The sequence below is a fragment of the Pan paniscus genome, chromosome 23 (genome assembly GCF_029289425.2).
Source record: "Pan paniscus chromosome 23, NHGRI_mPanPan1-v2.0_pri, whole genome shotgun sequence".
Classification (NCBI taxonomy): domain Eukaryota; kingdom Metazoa; phylum Chordata; class Mammalia; order Primates; family Hominidae; genus Pan; species Pan paniscus.
Genome location: NC_085927.1, coordinates 39,059,197 through 39,084,396, shown reverse-complemented (window position 1 = coordinate 39,084,396; position 25,200 = coordinate 39,059,197). Strand labels below are relative to the sequence as shown.

Sequence of the window (25,200 nt, the reverse complement as noted above, 5' to 3'; positions counted from 1 at the left end):
ATCCCAGCTACTCGGCAGGCTGAGGCAGGAGAATCACTTGAACCCAGGAGGCGGAGGTTGCAGTGAGCCGAGATGGCGCCGTTGCAGTGAGTTGAGATGGCACCACTGCACTCCAGCCTGGGCGACAGAGTGAGACTCTGTCTCAAAAAAAAAAAAAAAAAGACTAGTCAAGTGTAGTAGTGAGAAGGGAAGAAAGAAGGAATAAAGACGAGTAGAAAAAGAAGTGTGATCTGTAACTGACTGAACAATCAGTTGAGATACTCCATATGGGACCACCATTGTATATGTGGTCTGTTTTGTGTGGTGCATGACTGTATCTTTTTAAGATTCATCCTATACCATACACTCCTGAGGGTCAGGGTATCCTATTGTCTTTGTAGTTTGCATATAATAAACAGTGAATACAGGTGCCGGGTGTGGTGGCTCACGCCTGTAATCCCAACACTTTGGGAGGCCTAGGCGGGCAGATCACGAGGTCAAGAGATCGAGACCATCCTGGCCAACATGGTGAAGCCCCATTTCCACTAAAACACAAAAATTAGCTGGGCGTGGTGGTGCACGCCTGCAGTCCCAGCTACTGTGAAAGCTGAGGCAGGAGAATCACTTGAACCCGGGAGGTGGAGGTTGCAATGAGCTGAGATCACGCCACTGCACTCCAGCCTGGTGACAGAGCGAGACTCTGTCACAAAAAAAAAAAAAAAAAAAAAAAAGGAAAAAAAGTGAATACAGGAATAAATGAATGAAACAGTTAGAAAACAGGCATTTTAGTAAAAGGCTGAAGAAATTGGGTTGTGAGTTATTATTATAAACAGTAGAACATGTTAGGCTAATGTGGGTAAAAGAACTACCACATCAGCTTTGTATGGTATTTAACAAGGCATTTATCAAATATTACTTCTGGGGACCCATTCAAATCCAAGTAATAAGTAGTGCCATAACTGAGTTTCACTATGTATAAAGATGTTCATTCCAAAAAGTACAAGATATTTTTTTCCCCTAGGCTGCTTCTGAGCGGTTGCCCTCTCTATACCTGAAAGAATCAGAAATTAACCAAAAGTAGGAATTCTCATGGGGCTTACCCATCAAGGGAATACCTTTAGAATGAGGTGCTAAGGAAATCAGCATTTCTATTCCTGAAAAGCCTCAACAAGAGAAGTGAAAATCCTCGCCCAGGATGGCTTCTCCTTTCACATGCTCCATGAAATCCACCAGCCTAACTACCTGACCTCTGGCAGGGGCCTCCCTCTACGCACTCTTAGTGTTCACAGTCCTGTAAACCATCACATTGGGTATTACAGTCTTACTCTGGCAAGCAGGTATCTCACAGTACTTCCAGTAGACACCATCCTCGTGCTCTGCCACATAGCACCAGGGGCTCACGTCTCCATCTGGATTTCTGTTGGGGAAAAGGACAAAATTGATGACTTCTGATGTTTTAATTCAACTAGTTCATTGCTTTTCAGTTTTACAGAAAAGGAAATGCCTTAGCTTCTGTATTATTTCTAATAGTTGGTCTGTATCTCAGTGCCATCTCTCATCAAAAGGGAAAAAATGGTAATATTACAAGAACAAACATATCTATTCTGACATATACTTCAGAGTTTGGGGGGAAGTGAGTAAAGGTAATATATGTTTGGGCAAATTCACTATAGTATAACTAGGACAAATGGCCACTGCACACATCATGCCAAATAGCACTGGCACCTTGAATGTGAGCATGGAGATTCCAAGGCTGAGTAAGCACAGGGGCTCTCAATGCCGCTGATGAATATGCAAACTGACACAAATGGTCAGAGCGGCAATTTGGGAATTAGAGCCAAAGGCCCTAGAAATATGCAAACCCTCCACTTGGCAATTTCCTCTTTAGGAATTTATTCTAAGGAAATCTTACCTATAAAGATGTTCAACAAAACATTTTTATAATATAAAAAACAGGTGGAAACAGCAAATATCCAACAATAAAGGTTTGGTTAAATAAATTGTATATCCATAGAAGGGAATATGTGGTATAGAGATCAGTCTTATTAATTTGCAAATATATTCACAATGCCTTATGAGGCTTTTTTTTTTTTTTTGAGACAGACTCTCAGTCTGTCACCCGGGCTGGGCTGGAGTGCAGTGGCATGATCTCGGCTCACTGCAACCTCCGACTCCCAGGCTCAAGCGATTCTCCTGCCTCAAGCCTCCCGAGTAGCTGGGACTACAAGTGCCCGCCGCCATGCCTGACTAATTTTTGTTTTTAGTAGAGGTGGGGTTTCACCATATTGGCCAGTCTGGTCTCCAACTCCTGACCTCAAGTGATCTGCCCATCTCGGCCCCGCAAAGTGCTGAGACTACAGGCGTGAGCCACCGTGCCCAGCCTTATTAGATTTTTTTTTTTAAAGAGGCAGTTATAAAACCCAATAGATGACATAATTCCATGTTTTGAAAAGACTTATTTAGGAAAGAATGTACACCAAACTCTTATAAAGTATCTCTAGACACTGGAACTATTGGTGATTTCAGCTTTTTTTCTTTTCTGGTTTTATTTTATTTCCTCTATAGTGAATACTCCAATGGTGTAATTTTTAAACAGTAAAACAAAATTCACTTAATAAAGACTCCACTGGGCCAGGCGTAACAAGAGCGAAACTCCGTCTCAAAAATAAAAAAATAAAATAAAAATAAAATACAGACTCCACTGACAAACTTTCACCAGGACGAGGCTCACATTTGCTAGAAATGGGTGCTATTCCTTCCTCAAAATGCTGACTCCTCAGAGAATACTGAAGAAAACTGCGTCAGAGTCTCAGCTAGAACTTGTGATCCTGTCATGAGGTATCAACTTCTGATATGGAGATAATATTTTTTAAAGCTCTATTTCACATTTCTAAATGAGAATGGCCTGGAATAAATACATGCTTTAAGGTCTTTTCAATTCATAGGTGGCATAACAATAACAAGCAACACTACTGAAGCAGATAAATAAAACGGCAGGGGCTACTGGACACACAGAAAAGGCTCGCCTCTCTTCACCGCTTTCCAAGCCCCTTTTATTTAGACTCAGAACACTGGAAAGCTGACACTCCGGTTAGGCCGGAAATGGGCATAAAGATCCTGCAGCAGGAGCTGGGAGCAACCCCTATCAGGCCAGAGTGGGCTAAGCCTGTCATGTGGCGTAGAAGATAAGCTTTCCCAAAGTACAAAGCGTCCTTTTGTTTCTTGTGCCCAAAGGCAGGTGCCAGCACCAACTCTGCTCTTCCCCAGTCTCTGCCTTCCCTTCTAAGCCAGTTACTTTGAGCCCAGAAAAGTGCATTCCCATCACTCACCAACTCTCAGACATCTCTAATGTGATGGGTCTGAAAAAGTCACACAAGACAAACATGGTGTCGGGTGTCAGTTGAGAAATCAAAGTAGGAGAACTTGTACAAAGCCCTTCTTTAAACAGTATTTCACTGTCATTTTCCTCCCTCTATTCGGTGTTCAGCTTTGATGTATTTATTTGGTAAAGCCCTTAGAAAACTGTTTATTATCAATGTCAAAACCATATTGAAAAGCATCAGAATAGCTTAATAAAGAACAAGCGAATTCATCCTTGACTTTGCTGCAGTGCTAAAACAAAAGGCCTGGACTCTTTGATGTGATAATCAACAATTTCAGCCTCCCTTTTCCAAAGTATAAACTGGTATTAAATAGTTCAGGTCTCCTGCATTCCATCAAATCAAACGAGAGGGTTTGATTTGATGGCTGACCAGGGCTAAGGAGAAAGGTGGTCCCTCCTGGCTCTCACTGCTCTCTTAATGGATGTTTATGGGTACATTTCTAGAAGCCTGTGAGTAGAAGTGGGTGCTAATCCACAAGAAAGAAAAATTTTTCACATAAATTAGGCCTCACTGGAAACTTAAAATGTACCTTAAAGTCAGACTTAAAAACATGAGCTCTTCTGAGAAGACTTGCTTGATAGGAAGCACCAGAGCAATAGAATAAACCAACAGCCTACCACCAAGAGATACTTTGGAACAAGAAGATAAGCAACTATGGAAAAACAAAAACCAAATACTTGTCTCTCTTCCTAAACACTCTTCCCAACCCAACCAACTATTCCTATGAATAGAAAACCTAGGGGAAGGTAATAAAAAATGGGGTGGGACTAACTTTTTAGTTTATGCAAAAAATAAATTAACATGTATAACTTGGAAAATAAAATATAAAAGAACTATTTAATAAGCATGTGTAACTTGAACAATAAAATACAACAGATAGCAAAATGTGAAGTGGCAAATACCCAAATTGGTTGTCTCTGGGACTTGGGACTTGGTGGGGAGGGTTTCAGGGAAAATAGGTAAAATGGGGAATTTTAACTATTTAAACCACATATATTTGTGGTGTTGGAGAAGTTTTTTTTTTAAGAATAAGCTTTTAACACTTTTATAACAAACAAAATAAGTCAATAGCAACTAGGAGGGAATGGTCAGTTGATACAAGATAGGGAAAGGTATAGGGATAAAGAAAACATAGACTAAAGGCCTGGTGACTTTGAGACAACTACAAGGGCCCTAGAGCGTTAGCAAAGGTATGTAGAGGGCAGAAGGTAAACAGTGTGGCCCACACAATACAGGAAAATATATGTTGGCTCAGCTGCGTCAACAGTGCCATGGTTGAGATTCCAATGTATGTAGAACCAGGGACAGGGTATATAGTTCAACAATCATTTTTCCCTGTCCCAGTAGCTCAAGAGGCTGCCTTTGCACCTGTTCTAATAATAATTAAATTCAATGCATTGCTGAACCATAAGTCTCATTACCAGGATCTTGGGCATAAGCAGCACAAATGTATAACCAAAAGTGCTTACAGTCTTTGTTCTGGACCCTACATACCAGTGATCCTGAACTTGTTTTCAATCACAGATAACTTTGAGAAGCTGATCAAAGCTATGGATCATCCCCAGGAAATTGTGAATCACATTTGAAGCATCATAGATGTCAGGTTAAGATCCCCTGCTAGAGTCAGACGGGAGGTGAAAAGCAAAGAAACACCTTAGTCGACTAAAAGGAAGTAAATGGCACACATCTGATGGATACAGCTGTTCCCAGAGCAAGGTTATCCTGGGCTGGCCGGAGGCAGAATAATGTAGGCAGCTTCCTTTGCTCAGAAGCGGAGGGAGATTTGGGTCACACATGGTGCTGTCTGACCACGACATTCTCGGTAGTGTAGGCTGCTCTGCTAACTGTGTATTGTCCACTGGTGGTAGGGCTAACTAAGAAAACCCTCCCAAAGAGACAAGGAAGTGATCAGACAGAAAAGCAGAGCTTTGAAAGCCAGCATTAAAACAACCCATGTTGAAAAGAGTAGTAAATTGGCCGGGCGCGGTGGCTCACGCCTGTAACCCCAGCACTTTGGGAGGCTGAGGCGGGCGGATCACAAGGTCAGGAGATCGAGACCATCCTGGCTAACACGGTTGAAACCCTGTCTCTACTAAAAACACGAAAAATTAGCCGGGCGTGTTGGCAGGCGCCTGCAGTCCCAGCTACTCGGGAGGCTGAGGCAGGAGAATGGCGTGAACCCGGGAGGCGGAGCTTGCAGTGAGCCGAGATCGCGCCACTGCACTCCAGCCTGGGTGACAGAGCGAGACCCCGTCTCAAAAAAAAAAAAAAAAAAAAAAAAAAAGAGTGGTAAATTGTGTGTGTGTGTGTGTAAGGTGTGAAAGAAATATTTTTAAAACTGACAAGATAAGTCTCTTGAGTTGGTCAAAAGACTTTCCCTAGTTGTGAGCTGGGATGAAAGGGGTTGGAAGAAGAGACTAGATATGTATCTATCTTTTTAAAGTACTGAGTGGCCCCATCTTACCTGCAATAGTTGTGCTCACCCAGGCCCCCCTCCCCGTTGGGGTATTTCAGAGTGTTGTATGGATGCTGGAAAGTCTCGTTCCAAAACAGACATGGCTTCCCGCCTTGTAGTGCTGTCCAGTTCTGTGTTCCCCTATAATCCGCACCATTGGCTGTGAAACACTCTAGAAGAAAGAAAAGACAGAGCAAACTAATTTTCTGGCAACATTCATGGTTTCCTCCCTCTTTGGTTGATGTTTTGTTTTGTTTGGACCAAGCTGGAAATGGATAGTGTCTTGCTAGATCCTGGACACAGTGCAGTTAACACTTCTGGGGCTGAATAAATCTGAAACAAGGTACCCTCAAAAAGCTAGGCTAATCTTGGCACTAGCTTGTCTACAGACACTAGAACATTTTCCCCTAAAGTATACAGATCCCAACTAGGAAATAAACAGGGAGCTGAAGTGTACTGAAGCCCATGAAGTGAACCAGGAAACCCCCAAATCTGGGAACAGTTGGTAACAGCCATCCATGTGGAATTCTGGATACTCTGAGGGGGTCACTGCTCTCGCCAGTGGCTCTGTGTGGTAACTGGAACCAGGTCACCAGCTGTAACTGAGCTCTCCCCTACAGTCTGAAAGGCTGCACTGACACTTGGATTTAATAAGATCATTGGATACAGCAATGCTTTGGAATCCCAATCACACAAATCTGGGAATGACTCACATTCCCTGGTAATGAAGAACAGTCCTCCCCATGCTGTTTGAGATAGAGGTGCAACAAAACAGACAGTCAACATGAGGGAGGAAGGGCCGGGCTGGCATTTTCTCTCACCTCTTTCTGAAATTCTTTTGATGAGGCACATTGAAAATGGTCTCAGGTCCGATTTAATAAAATGACAAATCCTCACAGGTGCAACAATGTGTTTCTAAAATCTGCTTCTCAGACTTTGGGGGATGGGGACTGAGGCTGATAGGATTTTCACCCACATATTGCATGCATTAAACTCGAAGAGGTTCATGAGACAGGCACAGTACAAAGAACAATTTTTTAAAATTAGCTTAGTTGAAACTGACAGAAGCACTTCAAACACTTCTTTAAGATATATCACTAGAAAACTGACAACCTGGGGGAGTTACACTAGCATTCTTAGCTGCATTTCTTTCCTTCTCCTGGCATGCACTGACCTATAACTTCCAGTATTAAGGACTCTTAATGCCATCTCCTGTTGTCGGCCATGTGCCTACTCCAGTCTAAGCGTGTGAACAACATGAACACATTCTGGAAGATATTTCTTTTAATACTTCAAACTATCCACAGAACATCTCTCTTCCAGCACCTCCTTCCTCCGACCATCCAGGCCCTGTGTTTTGTCTGGAATGGCACCATTTTATGGATAGCCAAAATAATCTGAATGTCCACCTATGCAGGAAACCCTAGGAATTTATTTTTTATTATTTTTATTTTTTGAATGGAGTCTCGCTCTGTTGCCCAGGCTGGAGTGCAGTGTTGCAATCTTGGCTCACCACAACCTCCGCCTCCCAGGTTCAAGCGATTCTCCTGCCTCAGCCTCCCTAGTAACTGGGATTACAGGCGCCCGCCACCATGCCCAGCTAATTTTGTATTTTTAGTAGATACAGGGTTTCACCATGTTGGCCAGGCTGGTCTCAAACTCCCAACCTCAAGTGATCCGCCCACCTGGGCCTCCCAGAGTGCTGGGATTATAGGTGTCAGCCACCACACCCCGCCAACCCTAGCAATTTATCATGTTTGGTGCAATGCTCATGTGTTATGATAAGTGCAACTCTTCGTGTACCATAAGGACCAAACCCCTCTACCAAGAGTCTGCACAAATAAGTTCAAAGGAGGCATAAATTGAAGGAGGCAGTTCAGTGTCGCATAAAATGCACTAAACAAAGAGACTAAGCCTTGGCTTCTTGTCCTGGACCTGCTGCTGACCAGCTGTGCGACCTTGGATGAATAAACATCATCCAAATCACTTCTAATATTTACACAGTGTTTTACCATGTGCCAAACTCTGTCTAAGTGCTTTACAAATGTCAACTTGCCACCAACCCAGAGAGGTACCTTAGTACCCCATTTTACAGATAAGGGAGCTGGGCACTCGACCACACCCTATACTGCCTCTAATGGGCCCTCCTCAGCATCATTCTTGCTTCTCCCATTCTCTCCCTCACTCCACTTCCGATTCGTCAGCAAGTCCTGTTGACTTCCCTAAAACATATACCCTGAAACTGCCTTCTCTCCGTCTTTGATGCCACCAGTATAGTCCCCTTTATCATCAGAGAACAGTTTGGGTCTCACAGCTTCCACTTTTGTTCTCTTACAATCCATTCTCCATAGTTCTTAAAAGAATGATGGCACTCAAAACAAAACTCGGACTCTTCCTCGGTGTCTGCAAGGCCTCTGAGATGCAGCCTCAGCCCCTTCCTCCCATGAAGCAGAGCTCTTCCCTTACTCACTCGCTGTGCTTCGGCCACACTGGTCTGCTTTTAATTCTCTGAACACACTATGCTATTTCCTGCCCAAAATGTTCTTCCCCTAATACTTCCCCTCACAGACTGAACACTACCTTCTCAGAAAGCCCTTCTCATCATCTTTACTCCTATTTTTCTGCCCTTTGTTTGCTTCACAACACTTACTATCACAAGAAATATATGTGATCTGAGAGAAAGAGAGAGAGAGAGACAATGTGTGTGGTATGTACCACACCAGACACACCAGAGCTCTATCCCAATCCCAGAGCTAGAGCAGGACCTGAAACCTGTATTTCTGAAAGGCAGCCCAGGTGGTTCTGTTAAGTAATCAGGTTTGAGAACCACTAGACTAGATGATTCTAAGAACATCAGCCAACCCTTGCCAATTGCTAGAATTTTAATTGCTGTGTGTTAATACATGTTTTTCTCCTATCAGAATTTGTATATCAAAACATCATACTGTACCCCTTAAATATATAGGATAAAAATAAAATTTTTTTTAAAGTGTGAAGGGTGATCCAGGGGCCAGAAATCAGAGATGCAGCTCAATAGATCAATGGAAGGTCTTAGCTATACATAGCAAACTACAGGACAGGTGGGGTTCCTGAGACTCGGATGACTTGGTTTGTAATACAAAAGAATGTAGCAGAATGTGTAATAAAAAGAATCCATGGCCGGGCACAGTGGCTCAAGCCTGTAATCCCAGCACTTTGGGAGGCCGAGGCGAGCGGATCACCTGAGATCAGGAGTTCGAGACCAGCCTGGCCAACATGGAGAAACGCCGTCTCTACTAAAAATACAAAATTAGCCGGGGGTGGTAGTGCATGCCTGTAATCCCAGCTACTTGGGAGGCTGAGGCAGGAGAATCGCTTGAACCCAGGAGGCGGAGGTTGTGGTGAACCGAGATCGTGCCTTTGCACTCCAGCTGGGGCAACAAGAGTGAAACTCTGTCTCAATAAATAAATAAATAAAATCCACACACATGACAGTCCTCATGGAGACGAGATGGCATCTGAGAGTGGAAAGGGGAAAGTGCAGGCTTCTTTGCTTGGGTCTGTGCCTCTCAGACCCAATCTTGTTCTCAGTTACACTGGTGAAACTGAGGCAGTGTATCAGATTCTGTGATTATTTTTTGACCAGACTTGCCCAGTACATATCAATTACGGAGAAAAGCAAGGAAAACAAACTTGAATGCTTTGCATTCAAAGTCATCTAGTGCATCTTGATTTCATCAGAGTACTAGGGTGTATATTAGGTAAATAGGACCCTACCTCCCTTATTTTTTTTTCTTCAAAACAGTGATTTTATTTCCTTTGAATATATACCTAGAACTGAGATTGCTAGAATATGGTCATTCTATTTTGAATCATTTGAGGAACCTCCACACTGTTTTCTATCGTGATTATGTTAAGTTTTTTAACTTTTATTTTGGGTTCAGGGGTACATGTGAAGGTTTGTTACACAGGTAAACTCATGTCACAGGGGTTTGTTGTACAGATTATTTCATCACCCAGGTACCCAACAGTTATCTTCCTGCTGATTTCCCTCCTCCCACCCTCCACCCTCAAGTAGACCCCAGTGTCTGTTGTTTCCTTCTTTGTGTTCATAAGTTCTATCATGTAGCTCCCAGCCTCCCTTATTTTCTACTGCTACGAAACTGATGTAAGCTTTGGCTAAATAAGCAAGGAGCGGCTTAAACCAGTAAGAAACACATACACACAGAGCCAACTGTTTATTTACGTATTCAGTGAAAAGAGAATGAGTGAAAGCGAGAGATCTAATGTCTAGGAAATTATTCATTAATTAGTTCAGCAAATATTTATTCAATACTATGTGCCTGGCACTGTTCACAGCACTGGGGCTACAGAGATGAACAAATATCCTGTATTCATGGAGCTTACATGTTTATAATAAACTGATCAAAATGAACATCAGATAGTGATAAGTGCTATTAGGAGGAATGAAGCAGAGTAAAGGGAGTAAGATGGAATGGTGAGGGTTCTCTCCTAGGGTGGGTCAGGGAAAGCCTAGTGAGCAGAGACGTGGATGAAGGGAGGAAGCAAACCCAGTGAACGAGGCAGGAGGTGTGTAACTGGCAGAGGGTCCAGCAAATGCAAAGCCCCTGCAAATGGCAATATGTTTGGCAGGTTTGGGGAGCTACAAAGCTGCTCCTCTAATCTGACTGGAGCAGGAGAATGAGCAGGGAAGGGCAGGCAAGGTCAGGACATGTAAGGTCTTGAGGGTTAGATAAATGAGATTTTGGCTTTTGTTCTAAGTGTAAGGGGAAGCCACTGGAGGGTTTAGAGCAGGGGAATGACATAATGCGACTTATCTTTATTTTTATTTATTCATTTTTGTGACTTATCTTTTAATAGAATTGTCTAGCTGTTGGGTGGAGGAAAAACCACTGACAGGCAGGAACTAGGCAGGGAGAAAAGTAAGTAGTTACTGTAGAAGGATGGGCGAGAAACAAGGATGGCCTGGACTAGGCTGGCAGCTGTGGGGTGGTGAGAAGTGGACCGATTCCAGATATATTTTGAAGGTAGTGGCAAAAGTATTTGCTGGGGGTTTGGATACAGGGTCTGAGAGACAGATGGGTCACACAGCACACCAAAGGGGCCTGAGCAACCAGCTGAGTAGTGATACCATTTACTGTAATAGGGAGGGCTCAGGAAGGTCAGAGTGTTTTGGGGTAGAATTAAGAGTTTGGTTTTGGATAGGTTAAAGTTGACATCTTCAGAAAACTGAGTGGAGATGTAGAGTACGCAAATGGCTACATGAGTCTGGAGTTGAGGAAAAAGGCTGAGGCTAAAGCTAGAAATATGGTCCCCAGCACTTACGTGTAGAGAGAATAGGATACTGTGTGTATCGGCCCCAACATCTGGGGCTGAGCCCTGGGGCCCTCCAACATACCACACTTTGCAATGATGACTGAGAAAGTACAGCCTGTGGGGTAGGAGAAAAGCTAGGAAAACTTTTTCAGTAATTTTTTTTTCTTTATCACACAACTTCTAGCAACAATGTGGTAGAGTATGGAAAGGGTATGTTAGGGGCTCTAGAGCCAGACCTCAGCTTTTCAGTTTACAAGCTATAAGCAGTTGCCTAACCTCCTTGAGCCTCAGTTTCTTGACTTGCAAAATGAGAGATTTGATTATCTACAGCTCAGGGCAGTTGGAAGAATTGGAAGGTGTGCAAGTAAAGTACTCGGTACATAGTAGGTATTCAAAAATTATTATTGTATAATCATAAAGGTATAAAAATAATCAAACTTTATATAAGCTTAGAAATATTATAAGCATCATGATAACTTAGGTTATTCTGAGGCCAGGCGCGGTGGCCCACGCCTGTAATCCCAGCACTTTGGGAGGCTGAGATGGGCAGATCACTTGATATCAAGAGTTCGAGACCAGCCTGGGCAACATGGCAAAACCCCATCTCTACCAAAAATACAAAAAATTAGCCAAGCGTGGTGGTGTGTGCTTGTGGTCACAGCTACTCAAGAGACTGAGGTAGGAGGATCGCTTGAGCCTGGGAGGCAGAGGTTGCAGTGAGCCAAGATCGCACCAAGGCACTATACCCTGGGTGACAGAGTGGGAACCCCATCTCAAAATATGTGCGTGCGTGCATGTGTGTGTGTGTATGCACGCGTGCATGCATGCGCACGTTATTCTGGTCCATAAAATAATTAGCTATAAAAGGCAAGATAACATGAGTATGTGGGCCCATCATCCTACTACAATTCTGTTTAAAGTTAGGCTACCATCAAGATGGAACATATATATGGTTTGAATCCTGTGTTGAATCCTAGTGTTCAATGGATAAGCGGTAAGGGAAAAAGATACAGAGGAGCAAATAGGTTTCTCTTAATCAAAATCTCAGCTATAAATATGATGAAACACATCTTCATTTATTTATGCTACTAAAACCACATAATTCAATATTTATACTAATCATAAGTGAGGAAAACACAAGTTAATAGAGTCCCAGGAAAAATTCTGCCAGGTTGTATAATACCTGCTCTGCAGTTTTAAACTTCATGTTTAAACTATAACAAGGTATTCTTTTAAAATAATTAAAACTTGGCTGGGCGTGGTGGCTCATGCCTGTAATCCCAGCACTTTGGGAGGCCAAGGTGTGCAGATCACCTGAGGTCGGGAGTTTGAGACCAGCCTGATCAATATGGAGAAACCCCATCTCTACTAAAAATACAAAATTAGCCGAGCATGTTGGTGCATGCCTGTAATCCCAGCTACTTGGGAGGTTGAGGCAGGAGAATCACTTAAACCCGGGAGGCGGAGGTTGCAGTGAGCCAAGATCGCACCATTGCACTCTGGCCTGGGCAACAAGAGCAAAATTCCGTCAAAAAAAAAAAACTTGACATGTATAAGATAGTGGTAGGAAAACAGTAGTTAATCTAAAAGACATCCTAATCTTTGGTAAGATTGAATAAAGCTGAAGAATATGCTCTCTATAAAACTCTATAACTAGGTAATTCTTAATTTGTCCAAAAACACACTATTGAGAAATACAACATTTTTCTCTACATTCTTGGTTTTCTGGTAGAATTACTAGTTAGATCTCTACATATGATGCTTATGAGAGTCATTGTTTTTTTTTAATCCACCAAAGTTAAGTCTCTGTTCTCTGTGGGACCGCTTAGCACTTCTACTGATCTTATGTTGGAAGAATCTGTCTGGTTTTAGCCTGGCTTGAAATCAACATGAATCAATTCACATTAAATTCAATTACAGCATCTTAAAGCAAGACAGCAGAGAACATATTCCAATGAGAATATCCTTCGTTCTTTAAAAAAGTCTATGAAACTTGGTAGGTAGATAGATTATAGAAATCTAAGGTTTAGGTAAAAATGCTTTTTTTAATATTTAGAGGGTATGGCTCATGCCTGTAATCCCAGAACTTTGGGAGGCTAAGGCAAGAGGATCACTTGAGCCCAGGAGTTCAAGACCAGCCTGGGCAACATAGAGAAACCCCCATCTCTACAAAATTAAAATTAAAATTAAAAATTTGCTGGGTGTGGTGGTGTGTGCTTGTAATCCTAGTTATTTGGGAGGCTGAGGTGGAGCCCAGGAAGTCAAAGCTGCAGTGAGCCATGGTCATGCCACTGCACTCCAGCCTGGGCGATGGAGTGAGACCCTATCTCAAAAAAGATATATATATAGAGAGAGGGCAACATGACAGTGCTGTCAAATATTCACATAGCACACCTATCGCCCTGTTTGGTTTCAAATACAGACTGGTGCCCGGTGGGAACTTGCACCACTTCGAAGCCCCTGGGCAGACTACCCTTTGCCCTCAGACACTCAAAAGCACTATGGGAAAGCTGATTTCAGTTATGTGAAACCCTGTAGTAAAGGGGCATGTGGCCCTGGGAAGGCAGGGGTTCCCAGCCTTTTCCAACCCAACACCACTGAGGCTGTGATAGGACACACTCCCATCTTCAAAAATGGCTCTCCAAGAGCAGTGATTTCTACAATTACACAGAGGAATGTCATCATATCTAGAATAGAGAGAGGACAGTTTAGGGAAAAAACAACAACCCTGTACACACATAGTACATATGGAGAATCAGTGCAATAAAGGGGAAATGATATCAGAGAAGCAGCTAACACTGTGGTTTGAACAAACCACTCAGACATCATTGGGCCTCAGTTTCTTCCTTGGTTTCCTCATCGGTGAAATTAGGAGGGTCGAGCCAGATTATCTCAACGTCCCTTCACTGTAAATGTCTGCAATTTCAAGTTCAAGATCTAACTAAATGAAACTCAGGTCCAAAAGTCTGGGGTGATATGACTGGAAAGGACTCATGGCTAAAAATCTCTTCCAGGCTTAAAATTCTCTAATTCTATGTTTCTCTAATGGAAGTAAGAATTATATGGTTAAAAAAAAAAAAAAAAAAACCTCACCTCCCATGTGGGCCTTCCCTCTGAGAGGCACTTAGGCACTTTTTTTTTTTTTGAGACAGGGTATTGCTCTGTCACACAGGCTGGAGTTCAGTGGAGCAATCATGGCTCACTGCGGCCTCTACCTCCCGGGCTCAAGTGATCCTCCCATCTCAGCCTCCCACATAGCTGGGACTATAGGCATGTGTAACCACACCTGGCTAATTTTTTAATTTTTTGTAGATATGGGGTCTACATTGTCTAGGCCAAACTCAAACTCCTGGGCTCAAGCTATCCACCTGCCTCTGCCTCCCAAAGTGCTAGGATTACAGGCAAGAGCTATTGTGCCCGGCCTACTTAGGCATTCTTCTTGCTTAAAAGAAACTACATCTTCGACAAGTAAATTGCAAGAAAAGAAAAAAAGGGGAAATCTAAGGCTTAATAGAGATTTAGGACTCACATTACCTAAATACACCTTGTTTAGATCCTGACTGAAGTGTAAAAAATACTAATAAGACAACCAGGAACATCTGAACATTGACTGGATATTTGATGGCATTAAGGAATTATTGGTTTTTTTCTAGGTGTAATAATGGTACTATTACTATGTTTTTGAAAGGAATCCTTAGCATTTAGAGATACATACTAAAATGTTTACAGATGAGGTGACATATCTGAAATTGGTTACAAAATAATGTAGTAAGGGGAATGAAGAGGGTATAGATGAAATAACATTAGCCATGGTTAATAATTGTGGGAGTCAGGAGATAGATACATGGGACTTCCTTATACTCTCTTCTCTATTTGTGTCCTAAATTTCCCATAATAAAAATTTTTTCAAAGAACATCTTGAAAATAGTTACCAACATGTTATTTTGAAATTAATCTACCTTAGCCTTTTTTCAAGAACTATAAACAAATTCGGCCATAAAGTTAGCCATCTAAAATCAAAATTGATACTCATATATCACGTTCTTGGATTATGTGTTAACAGTGCCAAATGACCATAGAACGAGCTGCCCTTTTGCCCAAAGTGGAATTACCACAACAAAAATCACTGTAATGTTTTATGTATTAGTAGCTTTTTCATTAAAATACCTTTTAGATCTTCTTTTCCATTTAAGGAGACGGTGCCCTTAAAAACAGTACGGAAGGAAAGGCCTTGCCTCTCAAAGATACTTTAACTAAAGAATTTATACTTTTGGAAGGGGACATGAGGTCTTCTATTTGAATCTCCAGTTTATCTATCTCTACTAAGAGATGAAATATTTAATTACTTAAAAGACCATTACAAGAAAAACTGAACTTACAGAGTAAGCATAAGACCAGATGTTTGAATTCAGAAGAACCATGAAAACGCTTTGGAGAGAAGGCCTTATTTGTTAAATAAAAATTCAAAAAACAAATAATTATCAAGGCAGAGAAGGTCCAGAATGCAGTGGCTTGGGTACCACTCTTTTCCCATCTGGCTCTCATCTTGCATATGCTCCACTCCTACCCAGGCAGGGCCCCCTGGAAAACATGCCATGCTTGTCACTGTGAAGCATGTGTGTTTCTGCCAGGAATAGTCATCATAAATATGCATTAGTGTTCAGGAATTTTTATTTATCATTTACCATATTATAAACCCATATAATAGAGGCATTTGAGTCAGAGCCACTCCACCTTGAACAGCAGATGGGTAAAATGAGGCTGGGACCTGCTGGGATACATCCCCAGTTTAGGCATTCTTAGTCACAGGATGAGATAGGAGGCCAGCACAAGACACAGGTCACGAAGATTTCGCTGATAAAACAGGATGTGGTAAAGAAGCCAGCCAAAACCCCCCAAAACCAAGATAGTGATGAAAGTGACCTCTGGTCATCCTCACAGCTCATTACACACTAATTATAATATATTAGCATGCCAAAAGATACTCCTACAAGCACCATGACAGTTTACAAATGCCACAGCAACATCCAGAAGTTACCCTATATGACCTAAAAAAAAGAGGATCCCTCAGTTCCGGGAACTCCTCACCCCCTTCCCGGAAATCTCATGAGTAATCTACCCCTTGTTTAGCATATGGTCAAGAAATAACCATAAAAATAGCCAACCAGCTGCCCTCGGGGCTGCTCTGCCTATGGAGTAGCCATTCTTTTGTTTATTTACTTCTCTAATAAACTCCTTTTCACTTTATTCTGTGGACTTGTCCTGAATTCTTTCTTTTTTTTTTTTGAGATGAGTCTCACTCTGTCGCCCAAGCTGGAGTGCGGTGGCGCAATCTCAGCTCACTGCAACATCCGCCTCCCGGGTTCAAGTGGTTCTCCTGCCTCAGCCTCCCTAGTAGCTGGGATTACAGGCACCCACCACCATACCTGGCTAACTTTTGTATTTTTAGTAGAGACAGGGTTTCCCCATGTTCACCAGGCTGGTCTCAAACTCCTGACCTCAAGTGATCCGCTGGCCTCAGCCTCCCAAAATGTTGGGATTACAGGCGTGAGCCACTGTGCCGGACCCCTGAATTCTTTCTTATGCAAGATCCAAGAACCCCCTTTTGGGGTCTAGATCAGGACCCCTTTCTCGTATCACAACCATCAAATTGAAGTCCAAAAGACACTTTTTGAGAAAAAAATGTCCATTAACCTATCAGCATTCAGGTCTATAATATGTAGAGATTAAACTTCAGTTAAAGAATGGACTCATTCAAATAGTCAAAAGTCACTGACTCAGCAGAACTCTAAGAAAAATATTTCATTTATTAACCAAAGCACCTTGATGGATTTTACTTCCAATACCAATAGAATATATTCTATTATACTTTGGTGATGTAAAGCATCTATCTCTCAATGTAATATGTGAGTACAAATAAATCTACCTTAGATATTTATTCATAAATATCTTCCTGAATCTTGAAATAAAATTTCATACTATAAAGTTTTCATAGACTTGGCAACATAGCGAAACGCTGTCTCTACAAAAAATATTTTTTAAAAATTAGCCAGGCGTGGCGGCAGGTACCTCCCAGCTACTCGGGAGGCTGGGGCAAGGGTCTCTCTTGAGTCTGCAGTGAGCTGTAATCATGCCTGGGTGACAGAGTGAGACCTTGTCTCAAAAAAAGTTTTCACATAAGGATACAGGAAACGTGAGATATTTTAAAGCTGAAAGTTCAGCTTGCTGATGGACAATACCTCAGCTCATTATAAGCCAGCTCTAAAGAAAACAAAAAAACAAAAGGCGAACTATTTGAAGGCTCAGGGTCTAGAATAGGTAGCACTAACTTCTATAGAAACCAGGGGTTTTGAAACAAGTCACAGTGCCTGCTGCCACAGCTCTTAAAGGACTTGATTACCTTGAAGTATAATTGCTCAGGAAGCACATAGCCCTGTTTCCAATAGCCTGTGAGCATCTTACTCACCTTTGTATTCTCAGCAACTACAGACCACATAGAAGGTGCCTGGCTAAGTGTCTGTTGAAAGAGGGAAGCTGGTGAATGAGGGGCTAGGGGAAAGCTCCATTACAGATACATTCAGGGTGCATTAGTTTCCTCACCAATGTATTCCTCCTAGGCCAGCCTCAAGACTTACCTAGCAATACCTATGAGAAGTTCTAGGAAAGTTTATGTAAATCAAGTACGAGTTTATGTAAATCAAGGAAATCAAATATTTGCTATTTAAACCAGGGACTCTGCTATTTAAAGGAAATGGATGGTGGCTGGGTGCAGTGGCTCACCCTTGTAATCCCAGTACTTTGGGAGGCCAAGGTGGGAGGATCACTTGAGGCCAGGAGTGCCACTGCCCTCCAGCCTGGGCAACAGAGCGAGACTCCATCTAAAAAATAAAATAAAATAAAAATATGAATTTTATATTCTTAGTTTGCTTTAAGCAGGAGGCACCCAGCTCAAATCTACGCCTTGCCTCACTATCACTTGAGCAACCTTTTTCCATGTTGTCTGAAGGTCTCAGTTAGATGAAAAGGAGATAAACTGATATAATCCAGCTTCTAGACAAGTTTTGTTAGTAATGCCTATGACCTATTTTTAATGTCAGATGGCAAGAAAATTCCCCAATAATAGAGTCCTGGAGGGCAGCCAATACTCCATGGAAGCCAGACTCTGGGCTTTTCAGCTTCCCTTGGCTGATATGGGATAGACAAATAATATAAGAGCTCCTGAGTGGGGAGCTGATACCAGGTAGACCATATATCTCTAGAGCACATTTCAAAGTAAAACTCGAAGCAACAAAGTTGTAGCCTTCTGTCAATTGGCACAGGGATAAGTCCTAATCAGAGATGCTGGGCACACAGGAGGAATTTGATAAGTACTTGTTAATTGGTCCCAACATAAAAATATGACTCAAGAGATGGGTTTCATAAGTTCTGGCCAGGGAGACAGTTTAGGGCAGAAGGAAAGGCTCAGTGTAACACTCATTTATAAGTAGATGGAACCATCATCTCTGGTCACTTGGAGCAATAAGAATAAGAGCAAATAGTGGCCAACAGATTAATTCTGATTGTCAAAGCTTTAAAGTTTCATGGAGTGTTCCATGAAGCTCGATTAGGGTTGCCAGATTTGACAAATAAAAACAGAATTCTCAGTTAAATTTGAATTTCAGATAAACATCAAAGAATTTTTTAAGACAAGTATTCCTAAACATTGCATGAAACAGACTTTAATTAAAAATTCTTTGGTGTTTGTCTGAATCTCAAACTTAATTGGGCATCCTGTAATGTATCTGACAATTGTACTCTAGAGAGAATAAAAAGACACAGTGAATCACAGACCCCCTTACTGAATTAAGGTTTCAGAAACACTGTCCACAGAAATGCTTAAAGAGGTTAGATGTGGATAATGAAGAATCTGCTTAAGAGTGAAAAAAGATGCTGATCAGAATCAACTGTTCCTAGGCAGGCAACTAACAGTAAAAAGAAGGACGGGGGGAGTGCGGAGGGATAGCATTAGGAGATATACCTAATGTTAAATGACAAGTTAATGGGTGCAGCACACCAACATGGCACATGTATACATATGTAACTAACCTGCACGTTGTGCACATGTACCCTAAAACTTAAAGTATAAAAAAAAAAATTCATTGCTGGTAACAGGAAAGCTTGACGCTAAAAAAAAAAAAGAAGGACAAAAGAATAATACAGTCAGGACGGGGTTTCTCAACCTCAGCGCTACTGACATTTTGGGCTGTGTAACTCGTTGGCGTGGGGGCCCTCCTGTGCATTCTAGGATGTTTAGCAGCAGCATCCCTGGCCTCTACCGGCTAGATGCCAGTAGTACCTCTTTAGTTGTGACAGCCAAAATGTCTCCAAGTATTGCAAAATGTCCCCTGGGGGCAAAATCTCCTCCAGTTGAAATCACTGAGTTAGAAGAAATGGTCAAATAAACAGAAAGTGTCACACCCATTAACCAGTGGTCATATAACTAAAGATTGTTCTCAAGGGAGACTTTCTCAGCTCAGCCCCTGGCCCCCTCCAAGCCCCTAACAAAGAAGGCCTAGTCATTTCAGCTAAGACAATCAGAAACCCTTCATCTGCCAGAAGCGCTAGGGAAGAATCTTCGGTGAGCCAGGCCAGTGAAGCTCTGCATGGCCATGCACACATCACAGCAAGCAGGGCATCGCACCCAGCCTTTGAAGACACTCCTTTTAAGTTAATCTCCCCTCCAACTAAACTTTTTCCAAATCTCTTCCTGCCATTTGGAAGTTGAGTGATTCTCAGCTGAAAAGGCCTGTATAGACGAGGTGCAGATGGCAGCAGTTACAGCCCTCACCAGATGCTACAGTCTCTAATTTGATTGAAAGGATATAATTAGACAACAGAAACACTTTAATGAAAGAGCAAAACATGGAGGGAGGGAAGGATTGAAGGCCCTTAACTGATGCCAAAACACCCACCAGTAATAGAGGCTTTGAGTCTGGGGAAAGGGAAGGGGAAAGCCCCTTAAAAGGACAGTCCCCATCCTGTTTATTTCCCCATAGACATAGGAATAGGGATTTTATTATTGTAGATTTCCACTGTATTTTATGTGGGAACAATCTGATTAGAACCAGAAGGGTCTTCGGAAGAACATCAAAGAAAAACAAATATGGCTTCTGTGGTCATTATTAAAAATATTTTTACCAGCCCAATAATTTTCTTTGAAGATGAATTTTTATAGATTGAACAACAGCAAGTAATTTACATACTGTGATGGGATTGGTTAGCAATCCCTACTAGTCTAGAAGAGAACTACTTGGTTGCCATGTTTTCCTCCAACTTTAGGACACTAAGGCACATGCACAGCCATCTAATATGTCTGTTTGGAAGGTATGAAGAAACCATGCAGAGTCAATCATACACGCTGATAGCTACAGCCGCTCTGAATCACCTTTAAAAGTTGCCTACACTGTTTTTACTATTTCCTAGCTTTAAAATTTTGTGTGTGAGTATACCGTTCTGGTTCTAACCAAGAATCTAACCAAATTGAAAGAAATCCAGCCCTCAAAGTCTGCAGTTGCTAATGTGGTGTGACACTTGGGTTTGGAAGCAGCTGCAGCCTCCTCAGCCCACTAGAAGCAGGGCCCCGCCCTTGTGGCAAATTGAACAATAAAAGTTTAATGCTTTGGCTACTTGCCAGAGATTAAATCCGTGGCAAGGGAAGCTAGAAGCTGGGCCCAGCAGAGGGGTAGCTCTGAGAGGGCCCTGTTGTATAAATGCAGGGAGAGAGGCAACTTTGTGCGTGAGGTGGCCTAAAACATTTTGTCTGCCAAGGTGCTCCCTAGCACCCCAATTCATTCATTCCTCTTTAAACTGGTACAAGTCCAGTCTAGGAAGGTGTTTACCTAGAAAGAGAATTTAAAAGTGGGGGAAGGGATTCCCTTAGAAGAGAAGTCACGTTTCTGTGGAGTAGTTATTTGTGAGGTGTATGGACGCCAATCTGACATTTTTCTGCGATGGCCTCTTTCCTTTCCCTCATCAGTCTGAATCCAGACAAAGTCTCAGAAGGTGAGGTAAGGGTTGAGGGAAGCACCGCCATCTTGGGAGGAAGACTACGAAGATAAGACAGGGAGGAAAAATAGAGTGACCTCAGACTGCTCCTCCTAGACTAATACTTATGGGTTCCAGCTGGATTCTCAAGGTCAAACTGAATATAGAAGGAATGTCAGTCATCATTCTCACCAATGACAAGGCTGCCCAGTGAACCGGCCAGAAGGTAACCTGCCAAGTGGCGTTGGGGGTGCTGGATCTCACTTCAAACCTATACAGGTAGTTTTCTAAGGGACACATTCACTTCCTCCTATGTTGTCCTTATTCAGGCGGCAGACACTCAAGGCAAAACTACAGATCCAAACTTCCGGCCTCTCTCAAGTGTTTTGCATTAACTGTTCCACAGTACAAGCACAATCAACTTGGTATGTTTGAATGTTTCATTTTGTTTTTTCAGAAATGTTTTAATTAAAACAAAATAATCAGCTATGCTAAGCACATTGTTATTTTTTAAAACGACTTTAAATATGACAACAGAACCACGGACATAAAAATTAACTGGTTAGGAAAGTCACAGAAGTTTGTTTTCTTCTTCTTCTTTTTTTTTTTTTCCTGGCTGTTTTTCTGTGTCAGGGCTGGTGCCACCTGCTGCCTGGGCTTTCCTCTGAGAAATAGATCTCTCAACGGTTTGTTCTAAGCAACATCTGCAGGCATAGTTGAACAAACTATAGGCCAGTTCCAAGGCAGGCACTATTTATGTAGTGTACACTGAACCATGCTGAATTTCTCTTTAGGACATTTTCAAGGTGTTTTTGTTTGTTTGTTTGTTTGTTTTTGAGACAGGGTCTTGCTCTGTTGCCCAGACTGGAGTGCAGTGGTACAATCTCAGCTCACTGCAACCCTGACCTCCCAGCTCAAGTGATCCTCCCACCTCAGCCTCTTGAGTAGCTAGGACTACACGACATCTGGCTAATTTTGGTTTATTTTTTGTAGAGACAGGGTTTCACAGAGACTGGGTCTCACTATGTTGCCTAGGCTGGTCTGAAACTCCTGGGCTCAAGGGATCCATTCACCTGAGCCTTCCAGACTGCTGGGATTACAGGCTTGAGCCACTGCACCTGGTCTAAAAGTCCTATTAAAGACCCAAATGTACGTGCACGAACTTTTCCCCATACGTATCTTTTAAAAAAAATTGTGGTAAAATATTAACATAAAATGTACCATTTTAACCATTTCTCCCATATGTATCTTAAAGTTAGTTAACAGTAAATGGTAAAAGTTTCATTCATTCACCAAAATCAAGCCTCCTTCTCACCTTTTCTAGACCAGTGAACACTGAAAAAAATCAGAAGACGTGGACCTTGAACAGAACTCAGCAAAGCACAGCCTGTGGCCCAGATCTGGCTCACTGCCTGTTTCTGTATGGCCCACAAGCTAAGACTTAAAAAATCTATAATTTTAAAAATATTTTAGTTTTGAAAAATCAAATGAACAATATTTTGTTAACATAAAAATTATAGGAAATTCCCAGCCTGGGCAACATGGTGAAACTCCGTCTCTACTAAAAATAAAATACTAGCCAGGCATGGTGATGCATGCCTGTTATCCCAGCTACTTGAGAGGCTGAGGCAGGAGAACTGCTAGAACCCGGGAAGCAGAGGTTGCAGTGAGCCAAGACTGCGCCACTGCACTTCAGCTTGGGTGACAGAGTGAGACTCCGTCTCTTTAAAAAAAAAAAAAAATAGGAAATTCAAATTTCAGTGTCCATAAAGCCTTACTGAAACACAGTCACACCCATTCATTTGTCTTTTGTCTGTGCTGCTTTTGCCCTACAGAGTTGAATAATTGCAACACAGATAGTATAAGGCCCATGAATCTCATATTATTTACTGTCTTCCTCTACAAAAAATGTTTGCCCATACCTGACCTAGATTATCAGTTGACATTTCCAGACTCAAAAATTCTAAACTAAGGATGGTATATTCCCCATCACCAAAAATCCCTAATCTGTATATTGTGAAGCTATTTAAAGCAATATATTTTATCTTACTCATTTATTGCTTTTGGTCTAACTATGCTAAACCATGAGTTTATCAATAATATCTGTATTGATATACAAGAAGTGCATCAACTTTCTGTTTATGAGTAGTGAGCCTAAAAGGAATGCTTTCTTGCTTTAAGATTTATAAAGGGGCTCATTGCCTATCTCAAATATTTTTTATTTATTTGTTTATTTTGAAACAGAGTTTTGCTCTTATTGCCCAGGCTGGAGTGCAATGGTGTGATCTCAACTCACCGCTACCTCTGCCTCCTGGGTTCCAGCGATTCTCCTGCCTTAGCCTCCCAAGTAGCTGGGATTACAGGCACGCGCCACCATGCCCGGCTAATTTTTTGTATTTTTAGTAGAGATGGGGTTTCACCATGTTGGCCAGGCTGGTCTTGAACTCCTGACCTCAGGTGATCCGCCTGCCTTGACCTCCCAAAATGCTGGGATTACAGGTGTGAGCCACCGCGCCTGGCCTCAAAGATTTAAATGGTTTGTCTAGGGACTAAAATATATTTTCACAAAAATATCAGAGGTCTTTGATAGCACGTCGAAACGGTATTTCTTAAAATACTCAGAGTATGCAAGTAACTGGTATGCACCCTTCACTCCTTCACTGCTTCAGCCCCCATGTCGCTTACAGGTAATTCTATTAGCATTAATGAAGTCCCCAAGAGAATCAAGAATTGGTAGACAGTATGAAGCTCTAGCTGTTAACTGAACTCATAGGTTTTACGGCAAACACACTACTGGCTAGTGGGGCAAATTCCAGATGAGGAGGTAGAGGAGAATGAGCATCAGTCTATAAACTTATAAAAGGTATTCACAGCAAACATAACCTGAGTGGAGAAGCTCTGTTGATGTGCACCTGATAGACCCTAAAGGTAGTAAAACACTCAAGTGAGTAGACCATAAATTCCATAAATTCCAGATGGGACCTACTACAGAGAACCTCTCGACCACATGGCCCTGGTTGCACTCCTCCTTGAAGGAAAGTCTAGATTCCATTACCTTCTACTTTCCTTCTTATGAGTTGTGAAGGAAGGAAGAGAATCTTAGAGGAAGAATGAAAAGAAGGGAGATCATTTGGGGTTGGCTACACATTGTAATTAGAAGTAGGATTGATGGGGAATGAGCTAACTGTTTTTATAAAGTCAGCATTCAAAAATGCAAACCACCAGTAATTTAAATATTACAAAATTGTGCAGAATATAAATATTGAAATAATTTTTTCCATCCACAAAATTTTATAGAGAAAATTACAGTATCAAAAAATATAAAATGGCAAGTTTGGCATATCCTCAGAGTAAAGTGTGTGTGTGTATGTGTGTGTGTATGTGTGTGTGTTTTATTGGAAAGGATTTTAAAAGCTAGTGAGTAGGATCTAGAGAGGATGTGTTGGTGAAGACCATGGGGTATCTCCCTAAAATTGCTTCTGCAACTAGACAGGAAAAGTCAAAAAAGCAAAGCACTGAGTTATCAGGACGGTAAGGCACCAAGCTGGCAAGGCTCAGTGAGTTGGGAACTTGGGCCACTTATCACAAATTATTTCACGATTATTTGCCCCTACCCCAGACTCCTAAATAAAAGTACACCAAAATTTGGGGTGCAAACTTGATAAGAGCTGCTGCATTTGACCTTAAAAAAGCAAAGATATCTGGGAAGAGAATAGCTTCCAACGAGCTTAAGGAGAGTTGGCTCACTTGATGCTTTTCAGAGCTGCTGCTCTGCCCTTTCCAGAAGGGGAACCAGTCTATTTCCACCCATACCTCTCTCTTTGTAGGGGACATTAAACCCTGACCACACAGATAGCAAAGTGGAGCTAAGGGGTTACTAGGTTACAGTCATGTTGACATATCCTGGCTCTCGGAATGTCCCTCACTCCTCACAACAGTAGAAGTGATCATACTGTAGAAGTCCCATAGAAGACGGTGATCACTCAGAAACCACTTACTGAGCCTCAGGTTTACAACACTTGGAGACCCCAGTTCTACTAATTT

General features: G+C 42.0%; 1 protein-coding gene across 2 annotated transcripts in view; it reads right to left on the bottom strand.

Annotated features, from left to right (window-relative positions):
- KREMEN1 (kringle containing transmembrane protein 1) overlaps positions 1 to 25,200 on the bottom strand; it is a 74,168-nt gene that overhangs the window by 46,891 nt on the left and 2,077 nt on the right. For both annotated transcript variants that reach the window (XM_008964360.6, XM_034949354.3), the window contains exons 2-3: positions 5,827 to 5,989; positions 1,305 to 1,396 (exon numbers count right to left, since the gene is read on the bottom strand). In XM_008964360.6, the coding sequence (XP_008962608.3) occupies positions 1,305 to 1,396; positions 5,827 to 5,989 (255 nt within the window). The remainder of the gene's footprint in view (positions 1 to 1,304; positions 1,397 to 5,826; positions 5,990 to 25,200) is intronic.